This window comes from Leuciscus leuciscus (genome assembly GCF_965113295.1).
Source record: "Leuciscus leuciscus genome assembly, chromosome: 7".
NCBI classification, from domain to species: Eukaryota; Metazoa; Chordata; class Actinopteri; order Cypriniformes; family Leuciscidae; genus Leuciscus; species Leuciscus leuciscus.
Genome location: NC_138731.1, coordinates 37,562,677 through 37,578,691, shown reverse-complemented (window position 1 = coordinate 37,578,691; position 16,015 = coordinate 37,562,677). Strand labels below are relative to the sequence as shown.

The 16,015-nt window shown below is 36.5% G+C and overlaps 1 protein-coding gene across 8 annotated transcripts in view; it reads right to left on the bottom strand.

Annotated features, from left to right (window-relative positions):
• Positions 1–399: 399 nt before the first annotated feature.
• The window catches only part of pcbp3 (poly(rC) binding protein 3), a 60,152-nt gene continuing 44,536 nt past the window's right edge, over positions 400–16,015 (bottom strand). Inside the window, exons 6-17 of one of the 8 annotated variants that reach the window (XM_082176692.1) lie at positions 12,996–13,162; positions 12,690–12,713; positions 12,522–12,554; positions 12,105–12,221; positions 11,313–11,444; positions 10,811–10,939; positions 8,761–8,904; positions 7,048–7,089; positions 5,104–5,182; positions 2,991–3,043; positions 1,838–2,007; positions 400–1,549 (exon numbers count right to left, since the gene is read on the bottom strand). In XM_082176692.1, coding sequence (XP_082032818.1) covers positions 1,495–1,549; positions 1,838–2,007; positions 2,991–3,043; positions 5,104–5,182; positions 7,048–7,089; positions 8,761–8,904; positions 10,811–10,939; positions 11,313–11,444; positions 12,105–12,221; positions 12,522–12,554; positions 12,690–12,713; positions 12,996–13,070 — 1,053 coding nt within the window. In that variant the 5' untranslated portion in view covers positions 13,071–13,162 and the 3' untranslated portion in view covers positions 400–1,494. The remainder of the gene's footprint in view (positions 1,550–1,837; positions 2,008–2,990; positions 3,044–5,103; positions 5,183–7,047; positions 7,090–8,760; positions 8,905–10,810; positions 10,940–11,312; positions 11,445–12,104; positions 12,222–12,521; positions 12,555–12,689; positions 12,714–12,995; positions 13,163–16,015) is intronic. The other 7 variants (XM_082176694.1, XM_082176693.1, XM_082176695.1 and 4 more) reach the window with 7 other exon arrangements.

The window sequence follows — 16,015 nt, the reverse complement described above, 5'->3', positions numbered from 1 at the left end:
GTCGCATATAAAAATATTCTATAAATAATTCTGCTGGAATATATTCAATTACTTACACTAAGATTGTGGGCTGAATTGAAATGTCTCAGCATGCAGTAAAGCTGTGAGCATGGCTTACACATCCTCATATCCTTTGTTTTCACGCTGATTTTTTTTCTGTTCTGAAAGTGAATACAAGAGGCTAATAATGGATTCTCTGTGTTACTCCGCATGCCACAATGATAGATGCAAACAAATCGTACAGGCGTGGTGCAAACATTCCAACTCTATCAGGTTGTTTCACTATTCATATATAAGATGCACGGTTGTAAGGTACCTGATGAGCAAAGCCCTGGAGCAAAGCACAAGACCGCTGCTATAAAAATTACAATTTTAGTCTGACTAAATGAAAGATTGGAAAGTGTAGGATTTCATTGACTTAGCTGTACCACGCCATAGAAAACCGACCGGAAAATGTGAATTCACAGTGAAAGCTGTGGCAAAACAGGACGACGGTGACATGAGGTACTAGAGAGTCAAAAAAAAGTTACGTGTCTTTTAAACTAAACAGGTAATAAGTAAAGGACCATCAGGAGCACAACAAAGGTTGAGTAGGAGGAACATTATGTGCACATTATAGAATATAAATTAGTCAGAAGTACTGAAAATACAGGACAGCAAAAGTACAGAGAGAAAACAAACTAGGTGCAATGCCATTGGCTCAAGGGTCATGTGATGCAGTGAAGGATCATGGGTAGAAATTAGAGAGTGCCCATTCCAGTGACCTCAGACGTCAGCCTAGAATAGTTAAGGGAAGAGGAAAAAGGGGAAGGGTAAGGAAAAGATAGAAAAAAATAGATAACAAAATAATTCTGAAAGCATTCAACACTTCTGTACAAGAATGATCGCTCTCCACGTTGAGTAATAATCATGCATTTCTTTCGATTCGGTTCAAGCTGAAAACAATCAAGCCAGTCAAATGTAAAAATAAAATCTTTTCCGCCTCCAAAGAAACACAGTTTCCAACATCTCCTCGCTTCTGACATGCATTTGTACTTCATTACAACATCTGCATCACATCACTAGCTCCTTGCCAACAGCATTGCTAAAAATGCTATTGGATGAAATCCTTTTTTTTTCTTTTTTTTTTTTTTACATTTTTGAAATCATGTTAGGCTTTGCTGTCAAACTACAAAACGTATTCAGCAACCATGCTGAACTAAACTATCTCATTTAAAATAATAAATAAATATATAACAAGATCCAAGCATTCAGCATGCTAAAATACTACACTGAAACACTGCATGACATGAACAAATCATACTACAGTTGTCCTGCTTTTCATTTTTTTTTTTATGTTTTATTTCAGTAGTCTGCCTACATGAGTGAAGCTACTGATGAAATAGACCATGAGGTTTAAGGGAAGGGGTTGGTGAGTTCTAAGGGAAGATTGTATGTAAGGATTATTGGGAATCAGCTGTTGATAGCTTCAGATAATGAAAGCAGTTTGGGGCTTCAGGATGTAGTCATTGATGAAGGGTCATTCCACATGGCTGCCACGTCTCTGAACCTGCCATCAGAACCGTGGGAAAGCAATATGCATTAGTATCGCCCTGGCCGCTACCCTGCAAGCCTCAATTTCACACACAAGAACAGATTTAGAGGGTATGTGGCTAAGCATCTCTGATTCCATCACACATCGCTAGGAAAACAAAACACAGTTGCATTTGCGATGACCATATCTGAACTCCTTTTAAGAAACTGCGTTGAGCTAGAACAGCATGAGGCCTTTAAAAAAAAGATAGGTTACTGCAGTTTGGAAGAAAATGCCAACACTTTTGTGAAACCATGGGCTAACCTTGCGTTGATGAGGTACTGGGCAAGGCTGATGTTGGCGGGGGTTCCTGTAATGGTGATCTGGCGCTCTGATGACCCTTCCATGGCATTAGCTATTTTGATCTGCGCTCCAGACATCTGACGGATCTCGTTGATTTTGGTTCCCTGGCGCCCGATTATGCAGCCTATTAGCTGGGAAGAAAGCGCAAAGGTTCTTAAAAGACTGTCTGTATTCATGTTACAGAAAGTATGATCCGTTTTGTAGTATTCACAATAGAATATTTGAGTGGAGTAGGTAGGTGTGCTTGAGTTTTGTGACAGTCAGCTAACCCATGTCAAAAATCCTAGGAATGCAAATTGAATTTTTCTAATAATGTGGAAGCAGACCTAATGGGAATGAAGAATCAATGGATCCAGCTGCATTAACTAGAGATGGAAACTGAAGTCTGAAACATAGAATCGAGTCACACTTAAACTCGCATTCAGAAGTTTGGGATCTTCTTTTGAAAGAAATTAATCCTTTTATTCAGCAAAAATGCATTAAATAGATACAAAAAATGACAGTAAAGACATTTTTAATGTTACAAAAGATATCAATTTCAAATATTTCATCAGAAAATTCTGAAAAAAATGCATCACGATTTTCACAAAAATATTTCAACTTTGATGATTAGAAGAAATGTTTCTTGAGCACCAAATTAGCATATTAGAATGATTTATGAAGGATCATGTGACACTGAAAACTGGAGTACTGGCTACTGAAAATACAGTGTTGTCATCAAAAGAATAAATTACATGTTAAAATATTTTAGAATTTAAAAGTTAAAATATAAGTAGAACATTTTTAATTGTAATAATATTTCACAATAACACTATGTTTTACTATATTTTTGATCAAATAAATGCAGCCTTAGCAAGCATAAGAAACTTTGAAAAACATTTGAAAAATCTTACATTTGTGAACATCACAAATAAATTAACTTAAAACTAACCCCCATTTTTTAAATGGGATTTTCAGACTTAAAAGCCTTGAGACTTGACAGAGATTTGTTTTTGAAAAACCCTGACATGGACTCTACATCAGACACATATTCTCAAATAAACTGAATTAATTTCTGTCTTCAGTTCTGACAAAGGACTGGGAGTCAAAACTGAGGATCAATCTTTATACTCACATCATTGGGAATGGTGAGTTCATGAGTACTGGCCGGGGGACTGGCATCCAGACCTGGATCAGAGAGCAGAGGGAAGCTCGAGAGACAGCCTAGGATAAACAGCACTTCATACACACTCATGATGGCATGTGAGCTTTAGAAGACTGGTGACCTTAAAGGGTTAGTTCACCCAAAAAGGAAAATTCTGTCATTAATTACTCACCCTCATGTCCTTCCAAACCCGTAAGAGCTTCATTCATCTTCGGAACACGAATTAAGATATTTTTGATGAACTCAGAGAGCTGTTGGACCATCCACAGACTGCAACGTAATTACCACGGTCAAGCCCCAGAAAGGCAGTAAAGACATCGTTAAAATAGTCCATGTGACTCCAGTGGTTCAACCTTAATGTTATGAAGCAATGAGAATACTTTTTTTGCGCAAAAACAAACAAAAATAACGACTTAATTCAACAATCTATTCTCCTCCATGCCAGCCTGCTACACGATTCACGCAAGCACCATAACGCATGCAAGTGATCGTGCTCAGCTAATAGTGAACCAGCGCAAAACACGGAAGAGCTGTACTTTGTGAATAGCCCAACAAAGTGAATAGCGTAAGAGAGTGGCAGGGAAGAGAGGAGAGTTTGTTGAATAAAGTCATTATTTCATTTTTTGTTGCGCACATAAAGTATTCTCGTCGCTTGATAAACTTAAGGTTGGGCCACTGTAGTCACCTGGACTATTTTAACGATGTCTTTAGTAACTTTTCTGGGCTGGCAGAATGAAATTACCCAGAAGCCTATGGAGGAGTGAGACAGCTCTCACATTTCATCAAAAATATCTTAATTTATGTTCCGAAGATGAACGAAAGTCTTACGGGGTTGGAACGACATGAGGGTGAGTAATTGCTGACATTTTTGAATGAACTAACCCTTTAAATGGACCAGGTGCAGAGTGTGAGGAACTATTAGTCCTCCAGAGGCTTTTTATGAAGCCCTTTTTTCACCTCGAACTATATCTATAGCTAAATATCTCTAGCGGTTCTCACATTTTGTCATCTGTCAAGTTTCCTATAGTATGTCCTTGGTCTGACAAAAACATATATTTGATATGTGTGTGTGATATACTGTGTGTGAATAGCTAAGCATGTTCTACTCAGCGCATGGCATTGGGTTTGCCCTTAGAAACAGCTTTAAACTAAGCTTGTATAAGACAGTGTTTATCACGATGAATACGTAATGAATGGCTTGATGGAAGATGTGTTGTGGTCTGTAAAATCAAAACACTGATATGCTTCTCTTACACTAGTTTCTCAAGGGCAGGAAAAAACACTTTTTGTGTCACTGGTAATTTCTTTCGAGCATAAAATTCTACACCATTAGTCCCCTGTACGTGTTAATGTTGCATAAGCAGCAAAACTTCTATCTTTTATCCAGGATTAGATGCTTCAGAAAAAGTCAACACAAAAAAAACAAACAAAAAAAACAAAACAACGCAAGGTAAGTTAGTATAACAGTGAGATGTCATTTTCTGAAATTTATGACTAAGCTTTTTTCCTCAAAACTAAACAAATAAAATAAAACACTGACCAAACCAAACCAAACCAGACAAAAGGAAAAGAAAAAAGAAAAGAAAATAAGACAAAAGGAAACAAAAAAATACAAGACAAAAGAAAACAAAACAAGAGAAAAGAAAAGAGAAAAACAAAGAAACCAAGACAAAATAAAACAAGACAAAACAAAACAAAAGCAGTAACAGATTTTTAAACAAACAAAAGAAAAGAAAATAAGACAAAAGGAAAGAGAACAATACAAAAGGAAACCAAAAAAATACAAGACAAAACAAAACAAAACAAGAGAGAAAAAAAGAAACCAAGACCAAATAAAACAAGACAAAACAAAACAAAAGCAGTAACATACATTTTTAAACAAACAGTCCCCCCCCCCAAAAAAAAAGAAAAGAAAAAGAAGAAGTAAAAAAACAAAACAAATTTGACAAAGTGAAGAGCAACCACCACGGGCATGTCATGATGCTTGACATGGAACGAGAAGGAAAGAGAGAGAGAAAGACGAAGAGAGCGTCTCTACAGGTACAAAGAGAAGGAAACTTCAAAAGGGCTCGTGGGTACGTACCAGGGAAAGCAGGGGTGGTCTGTCCGAGGGGGGTAAAGGGGGTTTGCTGCATAGCCAACTGGTGGAGCTTGGTCAACTGCTGAGGGTTTGGAGGGACAGTAGAGCTAAGAGGTTATTGTTATACGACAGGTCACACCAAGAAATCAAGAAACTAAACTAGAACAAAGAGACAAAGAGGATAAGAAGCCATGACACACTGTGGTGGAAGAAGAGCAAAAGAGAAAGCTGAAGAGATTGAAACTTTAGTAGGACTTGGCCTGACTTGGTGGGTTAACCTCATCTGATCGCTAACTGACCTTCGCTAAATTACTGATAAACGTAACATTTGCCAATTAATCATGTAACTGGGTTTTTTTTTAAAGACTTCCAGACCACACAAGAATATCCAATCAAATATTTTTTTTAATATATTTTATTTTATTGAAAATGATGCTGTTCACAGAAATGTCCAAATTAATTTGTATAGGACATTCTGTAAAGCGTGCCTGAGCGAGCAACAGTAACCGAGAGGGCGGAGCTAAACGAAAGGTCAATCGGACTCTAGTACAAAAGTCATTTTGATGATAGGCACTAAATTTCCTTGTTTCAATATCAAAGGTGAGTTTAGTTTGTGATTTGATGTACCCCAAATGGCTCTGAAGGGTATAAATGAACCACGAGTGAACCGTTATTTATCAGAGATATGAATATGTAAGTGCTCAGGCAACCTTCAGAGGAGACACAAGTCTTTGAACCAGAGCAGACTAGCACTGGATGTTGTTGTGTACTCCCTCTAAATCTGACTTTAAAGAAGGTTGAAAGAGATGGCCAACCTCTACTTGAGTTATTGCAGTGTCAGCTGAAGCGTCAGAAAGCATCAATCACTGCCAATCTTAAATGAAAAAGACTAACACACGGCATCTCTCCTTCTCTCTGAAAGATATTCATTCAGATTATCAGTAAGGAAAACACAGCTATCGGGATAAAAGTATCATCTAGAATTCTAGATTGTAAGCATGCTTACATTTTTAAAAGATCAGTGGTTCTCAAACTGGGATCTGTAAATTTGGTTGCAGGTGGAAAATACTTATCTTTATTTTTCCCATGTTTTCCTTCTCATTTCCCATCTATATACACTACCATTTAAAAGCTTGGTGTCTGTAATACTTTTTTAAACGTTTCTGAAAGAAGTCACCAAGGCTGTATTTATCTGATCAAATACAGTTAAAAATTGTAATACTGTGAAAAATTATTAACATTTAAAATAACTTTTCTTTTTTAATATAAAATTGAATAAACATTTTTAAAATGCAATTTATTCATCTGAAGCAAAAAGCTTTGTGCATGTAAAACTAATGCAACAGGTAAGTTACAAACAGATAAAGTGATGATCATTCTCAAGCTGCGTATGCTAAAAATAGAATGACAATCAAGAAAAAAAGAGAGATATAATTCTGTTTGCCTGGTTTTGATACTTCTATCAATAATGTAACAAGTCTGGCAGAGGATTTAACAGAACTCCTAAAAGGCCAGAAGTACAAACATGGTTTCATGTTTCTCTCAGAAATGTTATGGTGGGAAAAAAAAAATAGATGGAAAAAATGATCAAAGGTGTTTCTTGATGGTCTTAAAAGTTTGAGAACCACTGGATTAGGTATGCACGTCACTTTTGAATTACCACAGAGCGTTACGAGTCTCATATGTAATTCTATGCGGACCATTTAGAAAATGACAAAACGGTGTCATTTCCTCCAACAGGCCAAGTCCTTAGAAGTTCGGTTTACATTTCGGAGGGCTGAAGTTGAAAACATTTTCAGATTGTAATGCGACAAATAAATTACACATCAGAAACGTCATATTAATATTACTGCTTAATATTAATAGAGAGGTCCACACTGAAAACTACATAGCCATGCAGACTGCTGACGGTGCTGGGGGGAAGGGGGTGGATGGCTGGGGACTCACATCTGGGTGTGGAATGGCATATTGTCCCTGAATTGTGTAAGCCTGTGAAGACAGAGAGAAAAAAAGAGAGAGAAAAAAGAAAAATCGAAATCAACATTTTCACAAGGCTGCAGGGCCCATTAAACACAAGAACTAACTGATTCATAACCGCTAAAGGATCTATTAATATTTTACAGAAACATTTGGCTTCAAAAGCTGAAATTTTCTTTCATATTTTATGTGAATAATTTTATGAGTAGTTGTACAGTAATAATATTCAGTGCCTTAAATAATAGAGGCTTCTCCACACAAATTTACAACACTCCTTCTGGCTTTTCTTATCTGTTTGTGTGCAAGTGTACATACACAGTATGCTTAAAATATATTTTATACTGACTGCAAATAACAGATAAACACATTCCTTGTTTTGGTAAATATACCCAACAATAAAATCAAATCGATTTCTGAACCATTTGAATAGATGAATATATAACATCCTTCAAGTTTTCTATTTAAGACAGTACACAAAATTCAGCAAGTATAATATTTTCATTTCACTTCAATTTGAAGTGTCACACTGATAATCATGTTGTATTTAATGTAAAAGCCATGATGTGGCATCTATGGTCATGTTGCATGAAGAGCTCATGAATGAGTTATGCTAAAAAGATGTTGTTAAAGGATATTATTATTATTCATCAATGCAATGTTAGATTAGTGGAATTTTTGTGTTGGTTAGCGAATGAGTGGGGAAGACTTTGTTCGATAGCATATCCATTTAATATTTATAACTTGACATTTCAAGTTTTATCGGAATCTCAAAATAATGCAAATCCAGGTCGTTTAGAATTTCTAGTGATGTTACACTTCAAGTTTTGATAATATTAAAAGGATATGATATTTGCTCTGAGAGGGAGGAGTTTATTTTGCGATAAGGGTGAACGTCGATCTAGAATTAAAATGCACTCAAAGCAGCCAAAATGCATTCGTTGCCATGTAAAGGTGAAGTGTGCGATTTTGTAAATCTCAAATGGTTTTCTTGCCCAGTTTAATATACAGAGACCACTATAAGGCATTTGTAGGTTGATTTCCTGAAGTATGTAACCACTTTTTGAAACATTACTCTGTTTGTTAGAGCGGCCCCACGTTGATTTATGATTTAAACAAAGGCTTAAGAAAATTAATAATATAATTATGCAATAAAAATAGATTTCTGTCCTAGTTTATTGATTTTAGGGCAGTTTAAACCATAAAGCCTTTGTTTTGCATGAGTACAGTTTTTCACTCTATTTCAGTACGCCTCATTTCAAATGCTTTCATGTCTTAACTTTGTATGATAATGGCCAAAACGTTTTGAATTTGAAAGCACTCGAGTTCAAAATGCACATAGTTACACAGAAATGCACGTAATAACTTGCAAAGTGATTTTAAAGTGAACTAAACTTTGAGCACCTTCCAAGAGGTCTTATAATGCATTACTGCGCCAGAAAGACTAAATAAAAATGTGCATTACACTTCATATCCATATTGGCTTAAAATTCACTTTTTGGATGGCAGTAGAAGGCACTGAAATATGTGATGGCAGAAGAGCAAACTCTCCTTATTGAGTCCTCCGAGGCCAGATTTGAACTCTCATTCACAATCTAAAGCTCCTTCCTCTCGGCAAGCATTTCCCTGGTTAGGATGGCGTGACAACATGCAAGTGAGAAGGTGAGAAAACCTGAGTGAACTAACAGGCAGTGGCTGGTGCTGCAGTAAAAGGCTGAGGTTGGCTGCGGACGCCGCCAGCGGGTCGGCTCTTACCTGGCCACCTGAAAAAATGACGGGGGTGGAGGCGGGCTTTGGGCGGTAGGGAATGGTGGCACCTTTCGGTGGGGACTAGGAGAGGGGAAGAGGTAGAGGCAGAAACAGCATTAGACCAGGAGACAGGTGCAGACAGGTGTGCGTGGTGGAGCGTTTGTGTGGTTAATTTGTACGAAAACAAAGTCAGGCATGTTGTGAGACCCCAACGCTTTAAGATTCGTATTTGCCAGGCCAGGGGTGTCCAATCCTGCTCCTGGAGGGTCACTGTCCTGCAGAGTTTAGCTCCAACCCCAATTAATCACACATGAACCAGCTAATCGAGGTCTTACTAGGCATGAAACTTCCAGACAGGTGTGTTGAGGCAAGTTGACAGTGGCCCTCCAGGACCGAGTTAGGACACCCCTGTGCTAGGCTGTGTTGTTGAGCCTGAACTGTCAAGTCTACAAAAACTACTTAAGACTCCCTACTTGTAAATTAAGTTCATCTGTAGCATTATTCAATGATAAACATTGTTGCCATATGACCTCATCATGTTGCATGCTTATTACTTCAGCATGTCTAGTTATGGTAAAGGTAAAAAACAGCCCTAAAATTTCATCTACACACAAAGAATGAGACAATACTTTTTGTAAGCTCCCAGGCGGTCTGATTTCGTTAGAAATATGTCTGTGTCTGTACAAGCGAAGAATGAAAATCATTCCATAACACCCAATCAGTGCACAATTCACCTCGGCAGGAAATCAGCCCTGCACGTCATTGGTGGATAAGAATAACATTTAAATCAATAAACCGAGATGGCGGAAGCAAGCCAAAGGATGCTTTGTGTTTCTCATTAATCACAAGTAAAACAATGTAGTCTCTCTTTGGCAGGGTGGCTGTAATGGAGTGTGGCTGTGTGTATGGTAGTGAATCCACCCCATTGTTATTGTCATAACAAATGGATTTCACCCTCCAAAAAAGAAAATTCATTCGTTACTCAGCCTCAAGCTATTCCAAAACGGACTTACTTTCTTCTGTGGAACACAAAAGGAAAATGCACTACTGTATGCACTGGTTGCTCTGCTCCATGCAATTACGATGAATGGGGACTAAAGCTTTCAAGCTTTAAAAAGAGTGCAAAACCATCTTTTTGTATTAAAAAATATATTCTTAAAATAGTCCATTTGACTCATGCACCATATCCAAGACTTCTAAAGTCAACTAGTGAACTTGATCAACTAATTAAAAAAAATCTTGAAAAGATCTAACCAAAAGTAACTATTTGTTCATGAATTAGATGTCGAGGCCCACAACAACTTGGGCAGATGACAAAAATATGGCTATTTCAGTAAATAGCCACTTAAAGTCATGATAAAAATGGAAGTAGTGACAGAACTTTCCATATTGTGATGAAAAAAAATGTAGGGCAGGGATTCGGTTCAATCCATTGGTTGTTGATGGAGATAGACCTTCATTTGAGTTTACAGTCAATACAATTGCGGGGATCAAGTGGTCTAAACGCCATACGTCACTCGAGAAAGAAGAATTACGGTTCAACAGACGATCGAGGTATGACATGAAATCAAAATGGACAATTCTATTTTTTTTTTTTATATTGGAGTATTTATTATAAATGTGAATCTTTAAATCAAAATAGCTTCCCCTTTCAATGACATCTCTTCTCTTCTCTTCTCTGATGATGCGTTTACTGGCGTGTGGGCGGGACAACCTGTCACTCACATGAGATCACAGCAATAGCAAATACAACTTCCATTTAATGCCAACTTGAAAAAAGAAATGTCTGCATGAATGAATAGTTCAATAACATGCATTTATGTTGACTTCAATTACATTTTCAAGTGCTTTTCTGTCCTTTTTGAGCTTTTGTGTTCAACAGTGTAAAGAAAGTCACAAGGCTTTTAAATGACATGAGGGGGAGTATAGAATGACAATTTTCATTTTGGGTGAACTATCCCTTGAACAACACTGTACAATACTGTACCTCCAGCATGACCACACATATCTGTTTGACACACTGGATGATGGCTTCCGGGGTGCCGGAGATTGTCACTGCGCGCTCTGTGGAGTTAGGCAGCATGTCCCCTGCTACCTGAACCTGAGCTCCTGTGGACTGGAGAGAGAGAGAGAGAGAGAGAGAAAACAACAGTTTATGATTCAGAGCATCCACTGCTGATGATGGTGTGATCTGCTCTGAGGCCACACAGCTCTCAGGGGAATGTGCATCTGCATGCAAGCATATGTTTCTGTTGAAGTCATTTAAAAGACAAGAACATAATCAACATTGCCATTATTACTATAAAGCAGGGCTCTTCAATCTTTTTTAGACCAAGGACCAAATAATTACTTTGTGAGTTTTGTGGCTTTGTGGTTGACGACTCCTGTCATACAGTTTTGCCCACAAGGTGAGCTTGGTAAAGCTGCATAGGCTAGCAAATTCAATGGCAATCCACGATCTGACAGTGAAAATAATGGCAGTTTTGTACCTCTCTCATCTCTTTGATTTTTGAGCCTCCCTTGCCAATGAGGGAGCCGCACTGACTGGCGGGCACCACGAGACGCAAAGTGACTGGGGGCTTACTGGTGGCTGGGCTGTTGCTCATGGAGTTGATTATATCCTGAAGAAATATCAGAAAGCAATTACATAAGCAATGAAACTTTAAAATCGCAAATTACCAATTTTGAAATACAATTTTTGAAAGAAATTAATCTTTTTATTCAGTAAAGATCCATTAAATTGATCAAAAGTTACAGTAAAAAAACAAATAATGTTCTTTTGAATTTTCATTTGAATTTTCTATTAATCAAAAAATCCTGAATTTATCACAGATTCATAAAAACACAACTGTTTTCAACCAAATCTTTCTTGAGCACCAGATAAGCACATTAGAATGATTTCTGAAAGATCTTGTGACACTGAAGACTGGAGTAATGATGCTGAAAATTCAGCTTTGATCACAGAAATAAATGACTTTTTACAATATATTGACGTAGAAAACAGCTATTTTAAAAGTTAATATTATTTCACAATATTGCAGTTCAGGAATAAATTACATTTTACAATATATTGACTTAGAAAACAGTTATTTTAAATGTTAATATTATTTCACATATTTCATTTTTTGATTAAATATAGAGAGCATAGGGAATGTCTTTCAAAAACATTTAAAAATCTTACCAACCTTTTTAATGGTAGAGTATACAGTACCATCAACATTGACAAATAACATTTTGTTTGTGTTAAGTGAGATATTCAAATACTGTATTCAGGACAGCACCTCTTCAAACTTGTATGCGATCATAGCGAAGGCCTTAAAGATGGCATCTGTGGGTCCAGTGATGGTGACGATCCTCTCAGGACAGTTTCCTTCTGAGATGTTGATGCGAGCACCGCTCTGTAGGATACCAAATGTCAAGTTAACCCTGAGAGACTCCATGACCCTTTTAATAGCTCAAAAATACACTTATAGGTGCAAGGGGAAATAACAAGAACATTTCAAATTACTATTATTATATTTGGACATACAACATGAACATGAAAAACAAATCTCACCAGAACAATAATTATATGTATTATATGCTTTATATAAAGTATGTCTTTTATGTATTTTATTTATTTGTTTTTAAGTGCTTTATAAATAAAGTTTGATTGATTGAAAAGGGTTTTGGTAAAATGAATTAGACAAGAAACATACCTCTTCACGCATCTTCTTCACAGTTTCCCCTTTCTGTAGCAAAAAGAAGGATTGAATATTTAGATTCAGAGCTTAAAACGAATATATATATATATATATATATATATATATATATATATATATATACACACACACACACTGTACATAAAATGTCCGTATCTAACATACCTTTCCGATGATGCTTCCCACTTCCTGCAGGAATAAAAAAAAGAACCAATAAAAGCTTTGCAAGCATAAGCAGAACATTTTGGCCATTCACAATTGTTTATGAACAAATTTCCGCACGAAAAATGGCTCTATTTTATATTCAGTCCTTGCTTACGGAGATTTAATGAGTCTAAAAGGTCACTGGTACTGACGACCCCTGATTCACCTTGGCCTGAAACAGTGGGTCAGGAGAGGACACATCCCTCAGGCACACTCTGCAGTGACATCATCCACTTCTCTCTGTACTGCTCTGCGGGCTCAGCTTACCTTGCCGTGCATGAGAAGCCGGATGGTCAGGGTCACATTCAGCCCGCCCTCTGACTGGACTTTGTTGGGTTCCATTCTAGGAGTGGAGGTGAAGCAGGAATATGGACACGTGACAGGAAATCCCCAGGAGTAGGACGAGAATGATGGTTCAGCAGCCAACCAGTCACCTGCAAGGGGGGACGGGATAACCACACACCAGAGTCATCATGACTTCCACATCAGAAGACGGTGGCAGAGTGTTTGGATCTGCTCAGGAATCAGAGCTTGGAATTAAAGGAATGTTCCTATGTTGAAAGGCTCAGAATTTGAGACAATCATTATGACTTGTTTAAAATAAATACACTACTGTTCAAAAGTTTGGGTTCGGTAAGATTTTTTACATTTAAAAAAAAAAGTATCTTATGCTCACCAAGGCTGAATTATTTGATTAAAAAATACAGAAAAATGTGAAATATTCTTACAGTTTAAAATAACTGTTTTCTATTTTAATATATTTTAAAATGTAATTTATTTCTGTGATCAAAGCTGAATTTTCAGCATCATTACTCCAGTCTTCAGTGTCACATGATCATTAAGAAATTAATCTAAAATGCTGATTTGGTGCTCAATAAACTGTTATCATATCAACATTGAAAAAAGTTTTTGCTGCTTAGTATTTTTGTGGAAACCCCGATACCATTTTCATGTTGAATAAAAAATATTTTGTAACATTACAAACAAAGTCTTTACTGTCACTCTGATCAATTCAATGCATCCGTGCTGAATAATAGTATTAAAAAAAAAAAAAAAAAAAAAAAAAAAACACTTGCTGACCTCAAACAGTAGTGTAAATAAATACAAATTGCACTTACAGTTAAACACTTAAAAAGAAAGTATATAGTCCATTCCAGAGAGATTAAAAGCAGAAATCTTGTAGTTTTGCATTAATTATTCTGTTTTTTTTTATTGATTTGTTTTCCCAATTATCTATTTGAGGTAGAACTACTTCAAGATAGATGTCTTTTAATTCCTGTTAAAATGTAATATAGTTTTCTCACTAGCCTCATGCATGTTACGCATGTTAAATGACTATATACATTTTATATATGGTTATGTTTTATTGCCTATTGTTCCATTGAAATTACCGTACTTGCATTTTTCAAATGACTTAGAAGTCAAACTATTTGCTGTGATAAATCAACCTTTTGCAGTAAGCATAGCAATGTAATAAATATGGAACACCACAATGACATCATTAATAGCCTTTTATATTCATAGTCTGAACACAAGAGGGAGCACTTCACAAGTAATCAAACTAAATATGTTTGTTGCCAGGCAGTAATCTCAAATTAATTTCAAAAACCAACAGCCGCTGAGGTCATTCGGCTTTCTGCATACAGAATGTAGCACAGCTGAGTCCAATACTTCATGGGCTATGTAACAAAATACATGTCTTACAAAAATGACATCTAACAAAACTGATCGAGTTAAAACCAATGCCCAAAAATGCTAGAGAGAATGACCAACACTCAACACAAACTCAAGATGACAATATTATGGGTAGGCAAAGATTGAATCTGTGCAGAATTCCTGCACAAATTAAATTATATACATTGCAAAGCTGCTTTACATGGTTATGATGAAGAGAAGAAAAACACATTTTAAAATCATTTAAGAAAAAGTAAATAAAAAAAAGCAGCAGAAAGAAGCATCAAGCGTAAATCTGCAGATTTCTGTGGGTTTACCATGAACAAGGTCATATAAAACAACTTATTTTCCCATTTTGTGTAATAATTCATAACATTCAGCTTATCGGAATCTGTATATTGGGTCTCTCTGATCCCTCCGATGATTTCTCATCCTCAGGCGTTATAATGAGTATCTGTCTGTACTCTGGTGAGGGAGGGGGGGAATCCTAACTCTTCAGCACAGCTTCAGAGCTGTCCCTTTTTTCGTGATTTACGCCGTCATGTGGGTCTGGGGATCAACAACGATTGAGAGATTGAAACATTAAGCCGTCCCAGTGCAGCTGTCAGACTTTCCAATGGAGCGCAAGATAAAGAGAGAGCAAAAAGTGAATGATGGTGACTGTAAAAAAGCACGATGAAAGAGAAATAGCATACGTGCTCGAGGATGAGATGTGCGGAGGAAAGTTTTGAGCACAAATGTTCGGGTTATGTGTGAGAGAGACGCGTGGAGAAAGCAAAGGGAAGATAAGTACAGATTCACATGGGTATATGAGATGAGCTGCCAGCTGTCCGCAAATCTCCTGCTTAGCTCAGATTAGAATTTTTATGCAATCTGTGCTAAGAGCACACAGAAGCAACAGAGCAAATGGACAGAAGTGAACCAGCCTTTACTCTTACAAATGGGTGTCCTCCATTTTAAGAAGCCCCGGCCCTGACCTGAGAAAACCTTGTGAAAAAGAAGTGCGCTTAACTGTATTGAATGTGTACTTGTAGTGCACTTTAAATCTATTAAGTATATATTTTTTAAAAACTGCACTTGCAGATAATAATTTTAATGTAAAAAGGACTTAAGTGCATTAGAGTACACATTTAAGACTAAGTACACTAAGTTTTTCAAAGTATCTGTTTGAATAATCTTGTCATGCTTTACTGAAGGCACATACATGTAAAGTACTCGGTTATAATACAGTGTGTTTGATATTACATTTATATTACAAGTTAGTTCATATTAAATGTACTAAATTGCAAATATCATTACAAATGTGTAAATACAAATATATACAAATATTTAAACAGATGACACACAAGTTTCAATAGAAATTACATATTTCAGTTCACCATAAATGCTTGTACATTCATCAGTGCACTTATTATGACAATTATGAAATTACATATAAAGATGTATTTAAGCTCTACTTATGTGTCAAAAAGCACTCTTAAGTTCAACTAATTTCATTTGATATACATTTAAACTAACACATTTTGATTTAATTTCATTTGCACTGCAATTAAGTATCCGAGAACATTACATTCAGTTAGCACTTAAGCTTATTCCTTTAAAGTATGAAGTCA